Genomic DNA, 15,000 nt, shown 5'->3' with positions numbered 1-15,000 from the left:
GAATTATAAACGATCCCCCGCCCATCCGGTCATCATCAGATCATACGTAGATCATTCTAGAAGTACGTCCAATTGAAATTTTTTATATCGCCCCGATTGCCATCAAACTGTATTTCATCATCAATATAATGCATTTGGGGCTATATATCACGTTCTGGAGAAAGCTGCAGAAAGAGATGAAAACATACTTATACATTAGACCATACTTTACTATGAATATGTGAATGAAAAAGTTTAACGTTGCTACACAATGAACAATACATATAGGACTTTGAATGGGCCCTAATAATGGCAATGTAGCAATAGAATTTAAAAAGTTATAGCCCTGCAAAGAAGGGGAATTTCTCCATAGACAAATAGCGCTGGCAATCCACAGTCATTTTCCGGATTTCTGGCCGGCACCCATAGTGTTAAGGTTAGGCATTTTTTCGGAGTTGATTAAGGTTAGAAAGGTTAAGTTTAGGCGCTGTTAAGGAGCTGGTTATGGTTAGAGTTTGTCTTAGAGAATGGCAATATTCTTTCTATGGTTAAGGTTAAGGTTAGGCATGGTTAAGGTTAAGGTTAAGGTTAGGCATTGTTTCGGAGTTGGTTAAGGTTAGAAAGGTTAAGTTTAGGCGCTGTTAAGGAGCTGGTTAAGGTTAGCGTTTGTCTTAGAGAATGGCAATAGACAGCCTATTTCCGCACTGCCGCTCTCTCGCGCTGCCGCGGTCACATGGTCACATTGTCACATTCTTGCACTCCTTCGCTGTTAAAAAGCAACACGCCACACGGACACGCACGGACACGCACACACACACGGACACACACACACACACACACACACACACACACACACACACACACACACACACACACACACACACACAGAGACAGACAGACAGACAGTCTGTTTCAGTGGTCCGGGTCATGAAACATGACCACAACATAGAGAACCATGTCAACACATTTACATTACTTCCATTCAAGTAAAAACATGAACATCACCAAAATTGGAGATACAAGTTTTATTTGTCTAACACAATATTCCTCCAATCTAACTGTGAAGGACCAAAGACAGTAATCCAGAGCTGGATTTTGAAACGGATATCCATGATATCCGTATGCCTGAGATCCAGATTGAGGAGATGAAGAAGGGCCAGAGGAGCAGTGGAGCCCAGAGAGCAGAGCAGAACATCCCAGACATGCACTGCTCCCTCAGAGTGAGTTCTAGAACATGGACTGCTCCCCCAGAGTGAGTTCTAGAACATGGACTGCACCCTCGGAGTGCGTTCTAGAACATGGACTGCTCCCTCAGAGTGAGTTCTAGAACACGGACTGCTCCCTCGGAGTGAGTTCTAGAACATGGACTGCTCCCTCAGAGTGAGTTCTAGAACATCAAATCAAATGTATTTGTCAGGCCCGACAACACACGTTAATGTCCCCATGGGCCGGACACGTCTTCTTTAAACATTGACTTCCAGTCAATGCAGTGTATGTTTTTGGAATCTTTAGGAGAATGTGTTGAGCAGAACGAGTGTTGTAAGGGGCAGATGTAATTTGTAACAGGTGACATAGGTAAGGGGGGGACAACCCAAGGAGGGTTTTGTAAATGAGCATGAACCAGTGCATGTTACTTTACATGATTTGACAGCTGTTGTGGTTTCTCTCTCCTTCTGTCTCTCTGTCTCTCTCAGGCCTATCTCAGTATTCTGTATCTGAAGCCCAGGACTCAGATAATATTAAGAGGGAAGAAAGTTCCTACCAAGCTAGTGGCTAAAAGCCTGTCGCACATCGAGAATGACGTATACAAACCCCACTTCAGTGTATCCTAATAAGTTGAATAATATGACCTCCGTGTGTGTGTTTGCAGATTTGTATTTGTATGCAATCATGCATATATTTGAGTGTTTATCTGTGCACCCAACCTCTACCTGGGTTTCCAACTCAAGCAAAACCTTGTTGACAAATGATTATACATTGTCACTACTCAAGCAAGTCAAAATGTATCATGGGTGGGACCGTACAGTAGATGCAAGTGTGACACTCGACTCATTGTGAGCATATGATTAGAATCAACAAAACATTGTACACCACCATGTATGTCTCATATGTCACCTAAAAAAGCCCCACAAAAACTATGTTTTAGGCTAGTTGTGGCGAAGCTTATACAGACAAAAGAAAAGTAAGCATCATACCTGCAAACTTGTCGCCTTTCAGCAAAATAGGGAGAGGTTTGTGTTTGATTACTCTCGAAGTTCAACCTTTCAGAAACTAAGCCGCCAGTTGCTGCCCGAGGACAGGAGGAAGACACACCTTATCTTCACCATGGTTTCATTCCCACTGTTGACCTTGACCTGTGGCCTATAGAAAGAGAAGGTGAAAGTGACCATTGGTCTAAACCTGAAGAGCAAAGACCACTACGGCATCATGATCTACCACAAGAACCGACTCATCAAGTCCTACAAGAAAGTGGGCGGACAGATTAAGGTAGAGAGAGCGTGCGTGCGTGCGTGTGTGTGTGCTTTCTTATAATAAGGGTTCCGGTCTTCCAGGAACGTTTCATTCTCTTCCTATCTCTATTGGCACAGTGCCTCTCTCACCCTCCTCCTCTCCTCTCCTTCCATCACACCCTTCCCTCTATCACCCCCCCCCCCAGACTTCCGGTCAAAGGGCTGGAGTTGGGGTCACTGGTGTCGTTGAATGCAACTTCCTCAAACCAGCCCATAACAAGCAGGACTTTGAGTATACCAAAGAATACAGGTACAGCACACATATGCACCAAAAATCACACACACACACACACACACACACGCACGCACGCACGCACGCACGCACGCACGCACGCACACACACACACACACACACACACACACACACACACACACACACACACACACACACACACACACACACACACACACACACACACACACACACACACACATCCAGATATTTTGGTCTTGCATACACACTCACCCTTCTGCTGCAACACACGTTTACTTGACAACGTTTTCAAGCTACAAGAGTTAATCTGGTCAAAGTTCACACTCACATACAAATACACACACACATAATACCGGTACACACACACGTACACACAGTATTTTGGTATTCTGTATTTTGGCTTCTCACACGTGCAGATTGAGCATCCAGCAGGCTTTCTGAGTCACTCAGAGAAGGATGTCCACAAAAGTTACTCTTAAAGGGAAACACCACTGTTTCTTTGACAGCTTGAAGTACTATTATCTCCCATATAATTTTAGTGTGGAGGTGGACCGGGATCGCAGTTGAATGGGGTTTTGTACGTAGGTCATTTATTTTTTAAACAATATATTTATTGCGATTTAACTTTTTTGTACCCACAAAAATAAATAAATAAATAAATAAAATAAGATAAAACAAAAAACACTTTCGGTAGATATTTTCTTTTGAATTTTTTTTTACTACTGGGCAGTCCGGTAGAGAGAGAGAGAGGAAGAACGGGAGACAGAGCGGGGGGAAGACATTCGGCAAAGGACGCCGGGTCCGGGAATCAAACGCGGGTCGGTCGCTTCGCGACGCAGCGCGTTACATGGTTCGCCACTTGGGCGTCCCAACAAAAAACACTTTCAACAATGGTGTGGACTTAAATCCAAAGACGTTGGTGTTAAAATGGAGCTCTTTACACACAGACCCTATTGGTCACCGTCCAATTCCCCTTTAAGTGCAGAACACCAGTCCTAGTGTCGTCAAACTGACAAAGTATGAAACAAACATGAATACTTGAAATATATATGAAGACAACACCAAAAAAAAATTAAAATCAATACAAACAGCATCAAACATCAATTCCTCCCTTTTTTGTAATGATATTTCAAAATGGAAAAACATTTGATTCCCAAGCTGACTTTACTCATCTGCTGTTTTTGTGCTGCGTTTTAGGCATAGTTCTGAACTCTCGCTCTATTTATTACTAATCAATGATGATGCCGATTCTGTCCGTGTCTCGTCATGTCTCATAAAAGCAAAAAAAGAATCATGGTGATATGTTAATATTGATAAACAACCTTTGCTTCTCTGTACCACCTATGTTTCACCAATAAAAGATTTATAAAAAATATAAAAATGATGATGGCGATTGGTAGAGTCTGTTCTTAGTGCAATCCATGCTGTTCCTCATACTAGCTCTGGATATTTGGCCACAGACCAATACAAAGTCAATGGGGCCACGCTCCTTTCTATACAGGCTGACTGAGGCAGGAGCGCGACCCCATTGACTTTGCATTGATTTGTGGCCAACTATCCCGAGCTAGTATGAGGAACAGCATGGATTGTGCTGAGAAAGATTTTACCAATCAACAACATCGTTCTTGTAAGTAAGAAATAGGGATAGGATTTAAAATAAATCTGAACTATCCCTTTAAACTCATCTCAAATTTACTTTATCTTTTAGGAATCACTGCACAAGACACAACCCTCGCAATTGTAAATTACAGCCTGAGCCTGCTAGATGAGTAAAATAACAAACAAAACAAAACTTTTTTTTTAATTACTTCTGTGACAAAACCCAACTGAGATTCTTGTTGGGGTCCCCTTCAGTGTTCTGACTAATGCCTCTCTTGTCAAGCTAAGAATGCCACAGGTAAAAAAAAAATTCTTATCCCCTCCCTCCTAGACTGACCCTGGGTGCGCTGGGCATGAAACTAAATGACTACTGGAGAGCCATGGTGGAGAAGAAGGCCAGAGAGAGAGAGTTCCAGGCTCTGGATAAGAAGGGTGAAGATGAGAGTGAGATGGAGGAGGAGTGAGTGTTTGAATGTTTGTATTTGTTGAGTCTAAGTCACGGCTTAGTTTAGTTGACTGTATTTGACAATAAATAAGGCAATCAGATGATTACGTCACAGCTTTTAAATGACCATGGATAGCACAATAAGTCTTGAGGGCTAGATCCACAAAGAATGGATTGCACGGAGCAAGTTGCACCCTTACTTAAAATTCATTATGAATTGAAAATGGGGGACCCTGATGTAAACAAGACGAAAGTCTTTCTCTGGTCTGCATCCCCTTAACAATTGTGTGTATTGAGCCGTACTGTATTGTACCCATTCTGCAATCTGTTAATACAATTTTCAATCAATCAATCACCGTGCAGATTGATTGATTGAATGAAAATTTTATTAACAGATTGCAGAATGGGTACAATACAGTACGGCTCAATACACACAATTGTTAAGGGGATGCAGACCAGAGAAAGACTTTCGTCTTGTTTACATCAGCGTAGGGCTGGGTGATATGGCCTAAATATGATATCACGATATTTTCTGAGCTTTCGGCGATACACGATACACATCACGATGTTTTTCCTTTTTTCCCCAAACAATTCATTATGAGGCTTACCAAGACAGTATTTGAGTTTGCAAGACAAAAGACTCATGCATTTAGCATTTTTATATTATATATTAGATTTAGATGATTGGATTCTTAGATTATATATTTAGCATTTTAGCCTTTCGTTTTTTTATATTATATATTAGATTAGATTTAGATGATTAGATTACATATTGTAACTAACGTCGGAGCTTACTCCTGGGTTTCAGGGAGCATCCCTAGCACCGAGCCACCGCCTCTCTGTCTCTGGCTAGGTGTGTGCGCTTGCGTGCGTGTAGATGACGTAATTTGGGCAAGTGTGTGTGTGACTGACTTTTCTTTTCTGCGAAAGGGAGAGGCGAGAGGGAGAGGAAAGCATTTAGCACTGCGCTTGTAAGTCTCATCTCAGCCGCGGCGGCCTCTAACGCGAGGGCAAAACATCACGATATCCACGATACGTTTAAAAAGGGTATCGTTAATGAACTGTACCCGATATTTATATAATATTGTCATATCGCCCAGCCCTACATCAGCGTCCCCCATTTTCAATTCATAATGAATTTTAAGTAAGGATGCAACTTGCTCCGTGCAATCCATTCTTTGTGGATCTAGCCCAAGTCTCTGATGTACTCTGGTGCTCTGTTATAATATATGATGGACCACCCTGAGCTGCATTTGAACTGACCTAATCTTCAGAGGTAGCCAACCCAGCTGCTGGATGCACTGTTTTCCGACATGGTCCCTCGAGCCCAGACCCGCACCACCCTGACTCATTTATTCAGGGCAAAACTATAAGTATATTTTAGTACTTTAGTCAGGCCTCCGTACCATCAACAAATGAGAGAGAGAGAGAGAGAGAGAGAGAGAGAGAGAGAGAGAGAGAGAGAGAGAGAGAGAGAGAGAGAGAGAGAGAGAGAGAGAGAGAGAGAGAGAGAGAGAGAGAGAGCTTTCTTATAATAAGGGTTCCGGTGTTCCAGGAACGTCTCATTCTATCTCTATTGGCACAGTACCTCTCTCACCCTCCTCCTCCTCTCCTCTCCTTCCATCACACCCTTCCCTCTACCCCCCATCAACAAATGATATAATCAAAACAGGGAACTAGATAGAGTTAGCTAGCACTCCAAGACTCGCTCAAGTAGCTGAGCTTTTCTAGCTAAGAATCTAGTTCTGCCATTCACCTGACCCATGATCTTTAATCAGATTAGATTACATTCACATTTATTGTCATTATACAGCACAAGTAGCCTACAGTACAACGAAAATAAATTTGGCATCCAACCAGAGTGCAAATGTAATATACAAAGTACAGGTGATTAAACTGGGTATAACGTATATAAATTAGTACTCCTGGGTGCAGTGCTAATCAGATGTATGTACAGAGTTGTAATATTAATATGTACAGTGATGCAGGTATAAAGACAGTCAGTGATGAACGCGTTCGTATTTTGGGCGAACGTGAACTGAATGTACTGTATTTCCGCTAAATGAACGTAATTGAGAACGCGTTCATTCTCAGCGATGTATAACGGCGTTCAAAAGTGCGTTAATTCTCAGCACTGTATTATAACGGCGTTCAAAAGTGTGCCAGATTTCATATGCCTTTCAGCCGAAAACACAGTTAAAACACACCGTAAACAGGCTAAAAATAATGCGGAAAACCACCCAATCTGGCAACCGCTCTGGGCGGAGCTTCGGGGAGTCGGGTAGTAGTATAGCAGCAGCATTTGCTCAGAGTCAGACTCTACGGCGTCGGCGTATGAGCATTTAAAAGAGTTTTAGTTAAAGTCAGTAAATGTTTTGCACTTTGAATATTGAACTTTGAGGTACAACCTTAGTTTCATACCTCAGCCTGGTTCCTACCTCGTGTTGTGTTAATACAGAGTTATGTCGGCACATGTTTATATATTATATGTTTGCACAATGACTACTTTCACTTTTGGTACTTTAAGTATATTTAGATTATTATACTTAATAAAGACCATTCAAGCAGCATGTTTTTTCCTCATGTTTTTGAAAATATACTGTAGAGATGAAAGCTGCAGCTGCTACTAGTGTGGACTGAATGGACGGCAGCAAAGCGTTATGGAAATGCCAGTATTCTGTGGTTCTATATGGGTTGTGTTGTGGCAATAATTTTGACAAATAATAGCTTGCAGCAACGTATTGAAAAAAGAACTATAAACTATAAATTTTTTCATTTTTGAAACCATGAACTTTAGTTCAACATTTTGAATTATGAACTATGAACTGAACTAGTTCATTTTAAAATGTGTGAACTGTGAACTGAACTAGTTCATGTAGAAAGTGAACTTTCCCAACACTGAAGACAGTATGGTAGTAGTCACACTGTCCAGCAGCGTAACTAGTAAGAGTAGGTAAGGGATATGTACAGATTAAGGCTGTCAAAGTTAACGCGTTATTAACGCCTTAAAGGTGACATGCATTATAAATGTCATTTTTCAGTCTCTAGCATTGTATTATAGTAATAGGAGTTAGTATCAATGTGTTTTAGTGTCTAAATACCATATTGGCGGATTGCTCTGATTCAGCTCAGATCATTTCCTGCTCCAGTAAATTAGGCCATCCTGATTTGAAGGCCTACGTGACGTTACTCAGGCTCTGGGTAGCAGACAGTGATGTGATTGGCTCTGTGGTTGTAGCTAATGCCCGCCCACAATCTACCTAGACTGACTGTACACAGCGAGTGGAAACCACTTCCTCTCCTCATACTCTGCATGCACTCTGGAGGGAGAGAGAGAGATAGAGAGTATTCGGGAGCACTTGGCGGGGGGGGGGGGACCTGCCGTGCGGCACACACCGCCGAACGGGAGAGTGATGGCCCTAGCACACTGAACGCACACGAATTTCACGCACGGGTTCCCGCGCGGGATCGCGCGCCTGGCCAGGCACACCTCCGACGACTTGAGCGTGCGGAAGCGCACCGAGGAAGGCACATTTACATTGGGACAGCTGTAAATGCCTAGTCTATATGCGAAGTCAGTCCCTGTTTGAAGATGTTTTTAAGATTTCCAGTTCCAGTGTTCTATTGTCCATTTTGTATGTATAACCCGTTATTATATAATTAATTAGTATGTTAGAATTCATTTTAGAATGATGATCAGTGTGACTGTACACCTGAAAGAGCAGCGTGGAGCCCCAGCAGCAGCAAGAGCTCTATCTCTCTCTCTCCCTCTCTCTCTCTCCCTCTCTCGCTCTCTCTCTCTCTCTCTCTCTCCCTCTCTCGCTCTCTCTCTCTCTCCCTCTCTCTCGCTCTCTCTCTAGCTTAGCATAATTAACAAATAAAACGTTTGTCATTATAGGTGACAAGGTGGATTGACTTAATGACTGCTATATCCTGCTATTATTATTATTATTATTATTATTATTATTATTATTATTATTATTATTATTATTATTATTATTATTATTATTATTATTATTATTATTATTATGCAACATTGTAGGTTATAGTTATAGGTATAAACAAACATACAGACAGGGGGGGGTTGGGCGTTTATTTGCATTGGGAAAGATACAGACACAGCTGGTTGAACAACATCTATATCTGTGGTAATAATGAAGATATTCAATTGTATTTCTGTGACAATGCGCGTGGCATTGCGCGTGGCACGCCTCCCGCGACGCCTCGAATCCGATTGAAGCGGAAAAGATAGCTTGCCGCTCGGGAGCCGCCCGCGAGGCGCGCTCCCGCTTGCGGCCAGTGTGCACAGTAGCGTCCGTTAACATGGGAGCGGAAGTGAAGAGGCAGCCGCCCGTCCGTCCGTCCGTGTTCATTCGTGTGGCAGTGTGCTAGGGCCGTGAGGGAGGGAAAAAAAGGAAGAGAGAGGGAGGAAGGGAGGGCCCCCCCCCCCCCCCACACAAGCTGCCGCGCGGCACACCCGAGAGGGAGAGAGAGAGGGAGAGGAGGAGAGAGGGAGGGAGGGAGAGAGGGGGCCTTATCAATAACGGCCTGTCTTTTTTTTCTCTCTCTCTCTCTCTCTCTCTCTCTCTCTCTCTCTCTCTCTCTCTCTCTCTCCCACCCCCCTCCCTCTCTCTCTCTCTCTCTCTCTCTCTCTATCTCTCTCTGTCTACCAGTCGCAGACTGTGTGGACTGACTGTCACTCAAAGTGCTTATGGGCGGAGCCAGGCCATAACAGCCTGAAATCTTGAAGCTGAAAAATTATGGTTTTGAGTACTTGATTAGAAATATAAAACAATGCATTTTTTTGAAAAAAAAACCTTACAGATGTCTTCAATAGACTCACAGGAATTGTGTAAAGTTGCCCAAATAGTGCTAGGAATAGCAACGCATGTCCCCTTTAACACTTTCAGAGCCCAAGCTTAATCTGATTTACCGGTTGAATGCCCACCATCCACTTCAATGTTAGCGTTAATAACGCCTAATCTATGTTTAAAATTATGGCTATCTGTCTAATCTGCCCGTCGCTTATCAATGACTCGTTTTCCAGTCAACATTGTCGAAGCGGATTGTTTTTTTTATCGGTTCATTTTCGTTTTATAGCATTTTGAAAAGCCCTCGTTTTCAAGGAAAATATAAATATTCCATGATAATCGCCCTTTACTGGAATATTCTAGAATACACAAAAACGTTGTAATTTCTCTGCCTATTTATGAATCGTTTTCAAATAAACGCTAGATTATCGATAGTATATGTGTACGTATGCACGCTGGGGCCGCAAGCTGAAAATAGATTCTCTGATTTCCTCAAAGCGATCGTGCAACACACACACACACACACACATAGGGCAAACGCTGATATCTCAGTGAATACAACTCTGATTATCCCAAGACTGGTAAAATAGATTCCTTACCTCAGATCAGATGTTCTCCAAAAAGATCATTTCAATTCCTGATCGCCATTCCAAAAATCGATCACTACTGTCTACTATCGATTGGCTACTGTGAATATATATTCCAGGCTGATTCCCGTCCTGCGATCACTTCCATGTTGAGCAGACGTCTTGCCAGCTCAGGGAGCCAGCTGCGTGTAGCTTTATGACAAGCAAGCAGTGCAAAAATGCGGAAGCATTCGTCACCGCACGCCACTACGGTAAAGCGCCTTTCTTTTCAGGCCCGCTTTGGGAGCTGTCGCGCGGAAATAGGCTGTCTATTGCCATTCTCTTTGACAAACTCTAACCTTAACCAGCTCCTTAACAGCGCCTAAACTTAACCGTTCTAACCTTAACCAACTCCGAAACAATGCCTAACCTTAACCTTAACCTTAACCATGCCTAACCTTAACCATAGAAAGAATATTGCCATTCTCTTTGACAAACTCTAACCTTAACCAGCTCCTTAACAGCTGCCTAAACTTAACCGTTCTAACCTTAACCAACTTCCGAAACAATGCCTAACCTTAACCTTAACCATAACCATGCCTAACCTTAACCGGCGAAAGAATACACGTTAAAAAAAAAATCACGTTAAAAAAAAAATATTTGATGGGATTCGAACTCGCCAGCAAACGAGCCCTAGGATCCACAGCCATGCATTCTTGCCAATTGAGCTATTTCTAGATACTGAATAAGGGGCGGTGACTTATATATATTGAGCTCCGCTCGTGTCGAACCCAAGGCGGGATCTCATGCGCATGCGCGGGGCACCTCGCGCGAGCACGCCGGCGCACGCACGCACCTGAGCGAGCACGCCGCCGGTGCACGCACACGCGGGCGCTGGGCGGCGGAAAATGAAAGGCGCATTACTGCACGCCACTACGGTAGAATGCTTCCGCATTCTTGCACTGCTTGCTTGACATTAAGGAACAGGCGAGCCAGCTGGCCCCGCCTCTACATATCACTGATCCCAGGTCAGTCTAAGCGACTGACGTGCAGTTTTCAGGGATAGACGATAGGGGGAGCTTTTTTCCATTCTGAGCTGCTGATGGGGCTGGTTTACCAACGGGAGACTCGTTGATGAAATATGAATTCAGATCGCTAATAAAAAAATAAAACGATAATTGTCGTCGTGGGCATTCAGGGGGGGGGGGGGCTGATAAAACGTCATATCACGTCGTGGGCATTGAAAGTGTTAACGCACAATTCTTTTAACGCCACTATTTTCTTTAACGCAAGATTAACGTTTAAAATAATAATTAAAAAAAACGTTTGTAATTTTATTCTTTTTTACTAGACTTCACTCAGGTGTATTATTGATACTCTCATTGACACTATGTTTGTTTTTCTGACTCAAAGTGTGTGTGTGAGAGAGAGAGAGAGAGAGAGAGAGAGAGAGAGAGAGAGAGAGAGAGAGAGAGAGAGAGATGAGAGAGAGAGAGAGAGAGAGAGGAGAGAGAGAGAGAGAGAGAGAGAGAGAGAGAGAGAGAGAGAGAGAAGAGAGAGAGGGGGGTGGGGGGTGAGTCCTCAGCCCTTGTGTGGGTGAATGTATAACAAGTTCCTAACGTTTTCTTTCCCCTATTATTTCATGCACACTTTATTTATTGTTTTAAATTATTATTTAATTTAAGTTATTTTGTGCATCACTCTGTTTTGAATTTGATGCAAATTTGCAATGCATGATGAGGGTCATCCTTTTGTGTTAAATGGCTGCATAAAGCAAGCATTTGTTGACTCTCATGTTGATAAGAGTATTAAAACTTGAAAAATATCCATTTAGGGCGGTCAGGTGGTGTAACGGAGATTGCGTTCGTCACCAACCGTCGCCTGTTCGAATCCAGCTCACAGCTCCGGGGTTGTCACCAGCTTGGCTGGCCGTTCACACTAATACAATTGGCAGTATTAGAGGGTGGGAGAAGCTGGCGGGGTGGGTCCGGGTCGTTATAAACAGCGACTCCTACAGTTCGGTCGGCGCGCTGCCAGGTGAAAAGAAGCGGTTGATTGGCTGGACGTGTGTCGGAGGAAGCACGTGGTAGCCTCCACTCTCCCAGACCGACTGTGGGGGGTAAGTGCGCAGCGACCAGGAAGGGGATTGGGAATTGGCATAAACGACTAACATTGGGATGGGAGAAAATCGGAGGAACAAGGAGGGGGAAAAAGATATATAAAAAAAATATATATATCCATTTAAGGTAGATTTAGAACAAATAAAAAATGTGCGATTAATTTGCGATTAATCACGATTAACTATGGACAATCATGCGATTAATCAGATTAAATATTTTAATAGATTGATTTGACAGCCTTAGTACAGATATAGATATAGTATCTACAGATATGTAAAAGGAAGGTATGTAGAGACAGAGACAGCGTTTCTCTGCGTATCTCTTGGCTGATGTCTTGGAAAATATTATCATGTTCATAAGCTCTGTTTAAATACATATTCTCTGTACAGCCTTGACTAGTTAATATAGTTAACTAGTATACAGCTCAGACACTAGGGCGACAGTCTTAAAGTTGACATGTCTCTCTCTCTCCCTCTCTCTCGCTCGCTTCGTTCTCTGCTGTCTCTGTCGGCACCCACCCGCTTGAGGAAGTGTCGGTATTTCCACTTGCTCTGTTGTTGAGCGAATGGTTGCGCTACAACCATAGAGGGGGCGTTACTGCAGATCAGCTCCGTGCTACGTAGGATAGCTAGTCAAATCAGAATAGCTTAATTCACTGGGGAAGGATATTGTCTCAACTGAATTGGAGCAATCCGCCAAAATGAGAATTAGAGACACAGACCCCATTGATACAAACCCCCATTGCTAGGAAACAATGCTAAACACTGGAAAAGGCCATTTATAAGACACAGGACCTTTAATAGATTAATAGCGTTTGATTAATAGAACTTTGCCGGGCCAAATTAAAATGGCCCGCGGGCTACATCCGCCTATTAGGAACCCCTGATATAGACATAGCATACATAGAAACCGCCAATAAATAATATGTATGTTTAAAAAAAAATATAATAATAAACATGTGTGTGTGCAGGAGTCTTCAGTGGTTGCAGTGTGAAGAGTGTTTAAAGTGGAGGCGTGTTCCAAATGGTCACTACCATGTCACTCCTGAGCACTGGATCTGCAGCCAGAACCCCAATTCACGTTTCAGGTGAGGTGTGTATGTTTGTGTGTGGTGTGTGTGTGTGTGTGTGTGTGTGTGTGTGTGTGTGTGTGTGTGTGTGTGTGTGTGTGTGTGTGTGTGTGTGTGTGTGTGTGTGTGTGTGTGTGTGTGTGTGTGTGTGTGTGTGTGTGTGTGTGTGTGTGTGTGTGTGTGTGTGTGTGTGTGTGTGTGTGTGTGTGTGTGTGTGTGTGTGTGTGTGTGTGTGTGTGTGTGTGTGTGTGTGTGTGTGTGTGTGTGTGTGTGTGTGTGTGTGTGTGTGTGTGTGTGTGTGTGTGTGTGTGTGTGTGTGTGTGTGTGTGTGTGTGTGTGTGTGTGTGTGTGTGTGTGTGTGTGTGTGTGTGTGTGTGTGTGTGTGTGTGTGTGTGTGTGTGTGTGTGTGTGTGTGTGTGTGTGTGTGTGTGTGTGTGTGTGTGTGTGTGTGTGTGTGTGTGTGTGTGTGTGTGTGTGTGTGTGTGTGTGTGTGTGTGTGTGTGTGTGTGTGTGTGTGTGTGTGTGTGTGTGTGTGTGTGTGTGTGTGTGTGTGTGTGTGTGTGTGTGTGTGTGTGTGTGTGTGTGTGTGTGGTGTGTGTGTGTGTGTGTGTGTGCGTCTGGCTGTCTGGCTGTCTGTCTGTCTGGGCTGTCTGTCTGTCTGTCTGTCTGTCTGTCTGTCTGTCTGTCTGTCTGTCTGTCTGTCTGTCTGTCTGTCTGTCTGTCTGTCTGTCTGTCTGTCTGTCTGTCTGTCTGTCTACAGAATATGTACTATGTTTCCCTCCCACTAAAACTACTCCCACAGTCATAAGAATGTGTTCTTGTTAAAAAGGCCTTGAGCTTTTACAAGCTGAAGAAAGGGGGGATATACCATACGTTGCCAATGCCATATAAGTGTGGTGTTGTCTTTCAGGAACTGCTCTTCACCAGAGGAAGCAGAGGAGAGCGAGGAGTTAACACCCAGCTACCAAAAAACACAGAAAAAACAGTAATGCCACTAACTGCTCAAACTGTCAAGTCCTGGAGAGTGTATTTGTGTGTGTGTGTGTGTGTGTGTGTGTGTGTGTGTGTGTGTGTGTGTGTGTGTGTGTGTGTGTGTGTGTGTGTGTGTGTGTGTGTGTGTGTGTGTGTGTGTGTGTGTGTGTGTGTGTGTGTGTGTGCGTGCGTGCGCGCGCAGCCGTTGCGTGCGTGCATGTGTGCGTGCATGTGTGTACAGCACACCTTTCTTTTTTTACATACATACATACATTTAGTTAACAAAGTCAGCAAAGGGAGTCATTCAGTCAACAATAAGTGATATTGTTCTTCTAAGAGTGGCAGACTCAGGTATTTCACTAACAGAAACAATAAAAATAATTAGACAAAAAGCTTTCTTCCTTATTATTACATGATATAGCCTATAGTTTGAATAAGTGTTTTCTTAGTCTATGGCGGACGATTGAGCAGGTTTCGTCAGGAAGGGGCAGATCCTACTCGTGTTGCTCAGGAAGAACCTGCAGACTCTGGTTGTTGATGCAATGTTGATGGAAAAGTCCAGCCGGTCGTCAAGGACCACACTAGGTTCTTGGTGGTTGGGGACAGAGACACAGTGACGTTCTCTACTGTGATTGAAAGGTCAGTCAATGGGGAGCATTCAGTCGGTAGGTGGAGTAGCTTAATTTGGCTCGGATTCAGTTTGAGGTGGTTGGTC

The 15,000-nt window shown here is 43.4% G+C and overlaps 1 protein-coding gene across 1 annotated transcript in view; it reads left to right on the top strand.

Moving 5' to 3' along the window:
• Positions 1 to 15,000, top strand: part of LOC311242962 (uncharacterized protein) — a gene marked incomplete at its 5' end in the record, with an annotated part of 95,263 nt that overhangs the window by 12,598 nt on the left and 67,665 nt on the right. The window contains 7 exons of the mRNA XM_084332026.1: positions 1,046 to 1,199; positions 1,674 to 1,802; positions 2,347 to 2,466; positions 2,636 to 2,739; positions 4,634 to 4,762; positions 13,215 to 13,331; positions 14,224 to 14,298. Coding sequence (XP_084188152.1) covers positions 1,046 to 1,199; positions 1,674 to 1,802; positions 2,347 to 2,466; positions 2,636 to 2,739; positions 4,634 to 4,762; positions 13,215 to 13,331; positions 14,224 to 14,298 — 828 coding nt within the window. The remainder of the gene's footprint in view (positions 1 to 1,045; positions 1,200 to 1,673; positions 1,803 to 2,346; positions 2,467 to 2,635; positions 2,740 to 4,633; positions 4,763 to 13,214; positions 13,332 to 14,223; positions 14,299 to 15,000) is intronic.

This window comes from Notolepis coatsorum, assembly GCF_963971535.1.
Source record: "Notolepis coatsorum genome assembly, chromosome: 16".
Classification (NCBI taxonomy): Eukaryota; Metazoa; Chordata; class Actinopteri; order Aulopiformes; family Paralepididae; genus Notolepis; species Notolepis coatsorum.
This window is presented reverse-complemented; position numbering and strand designations above follow the sequence as displayed.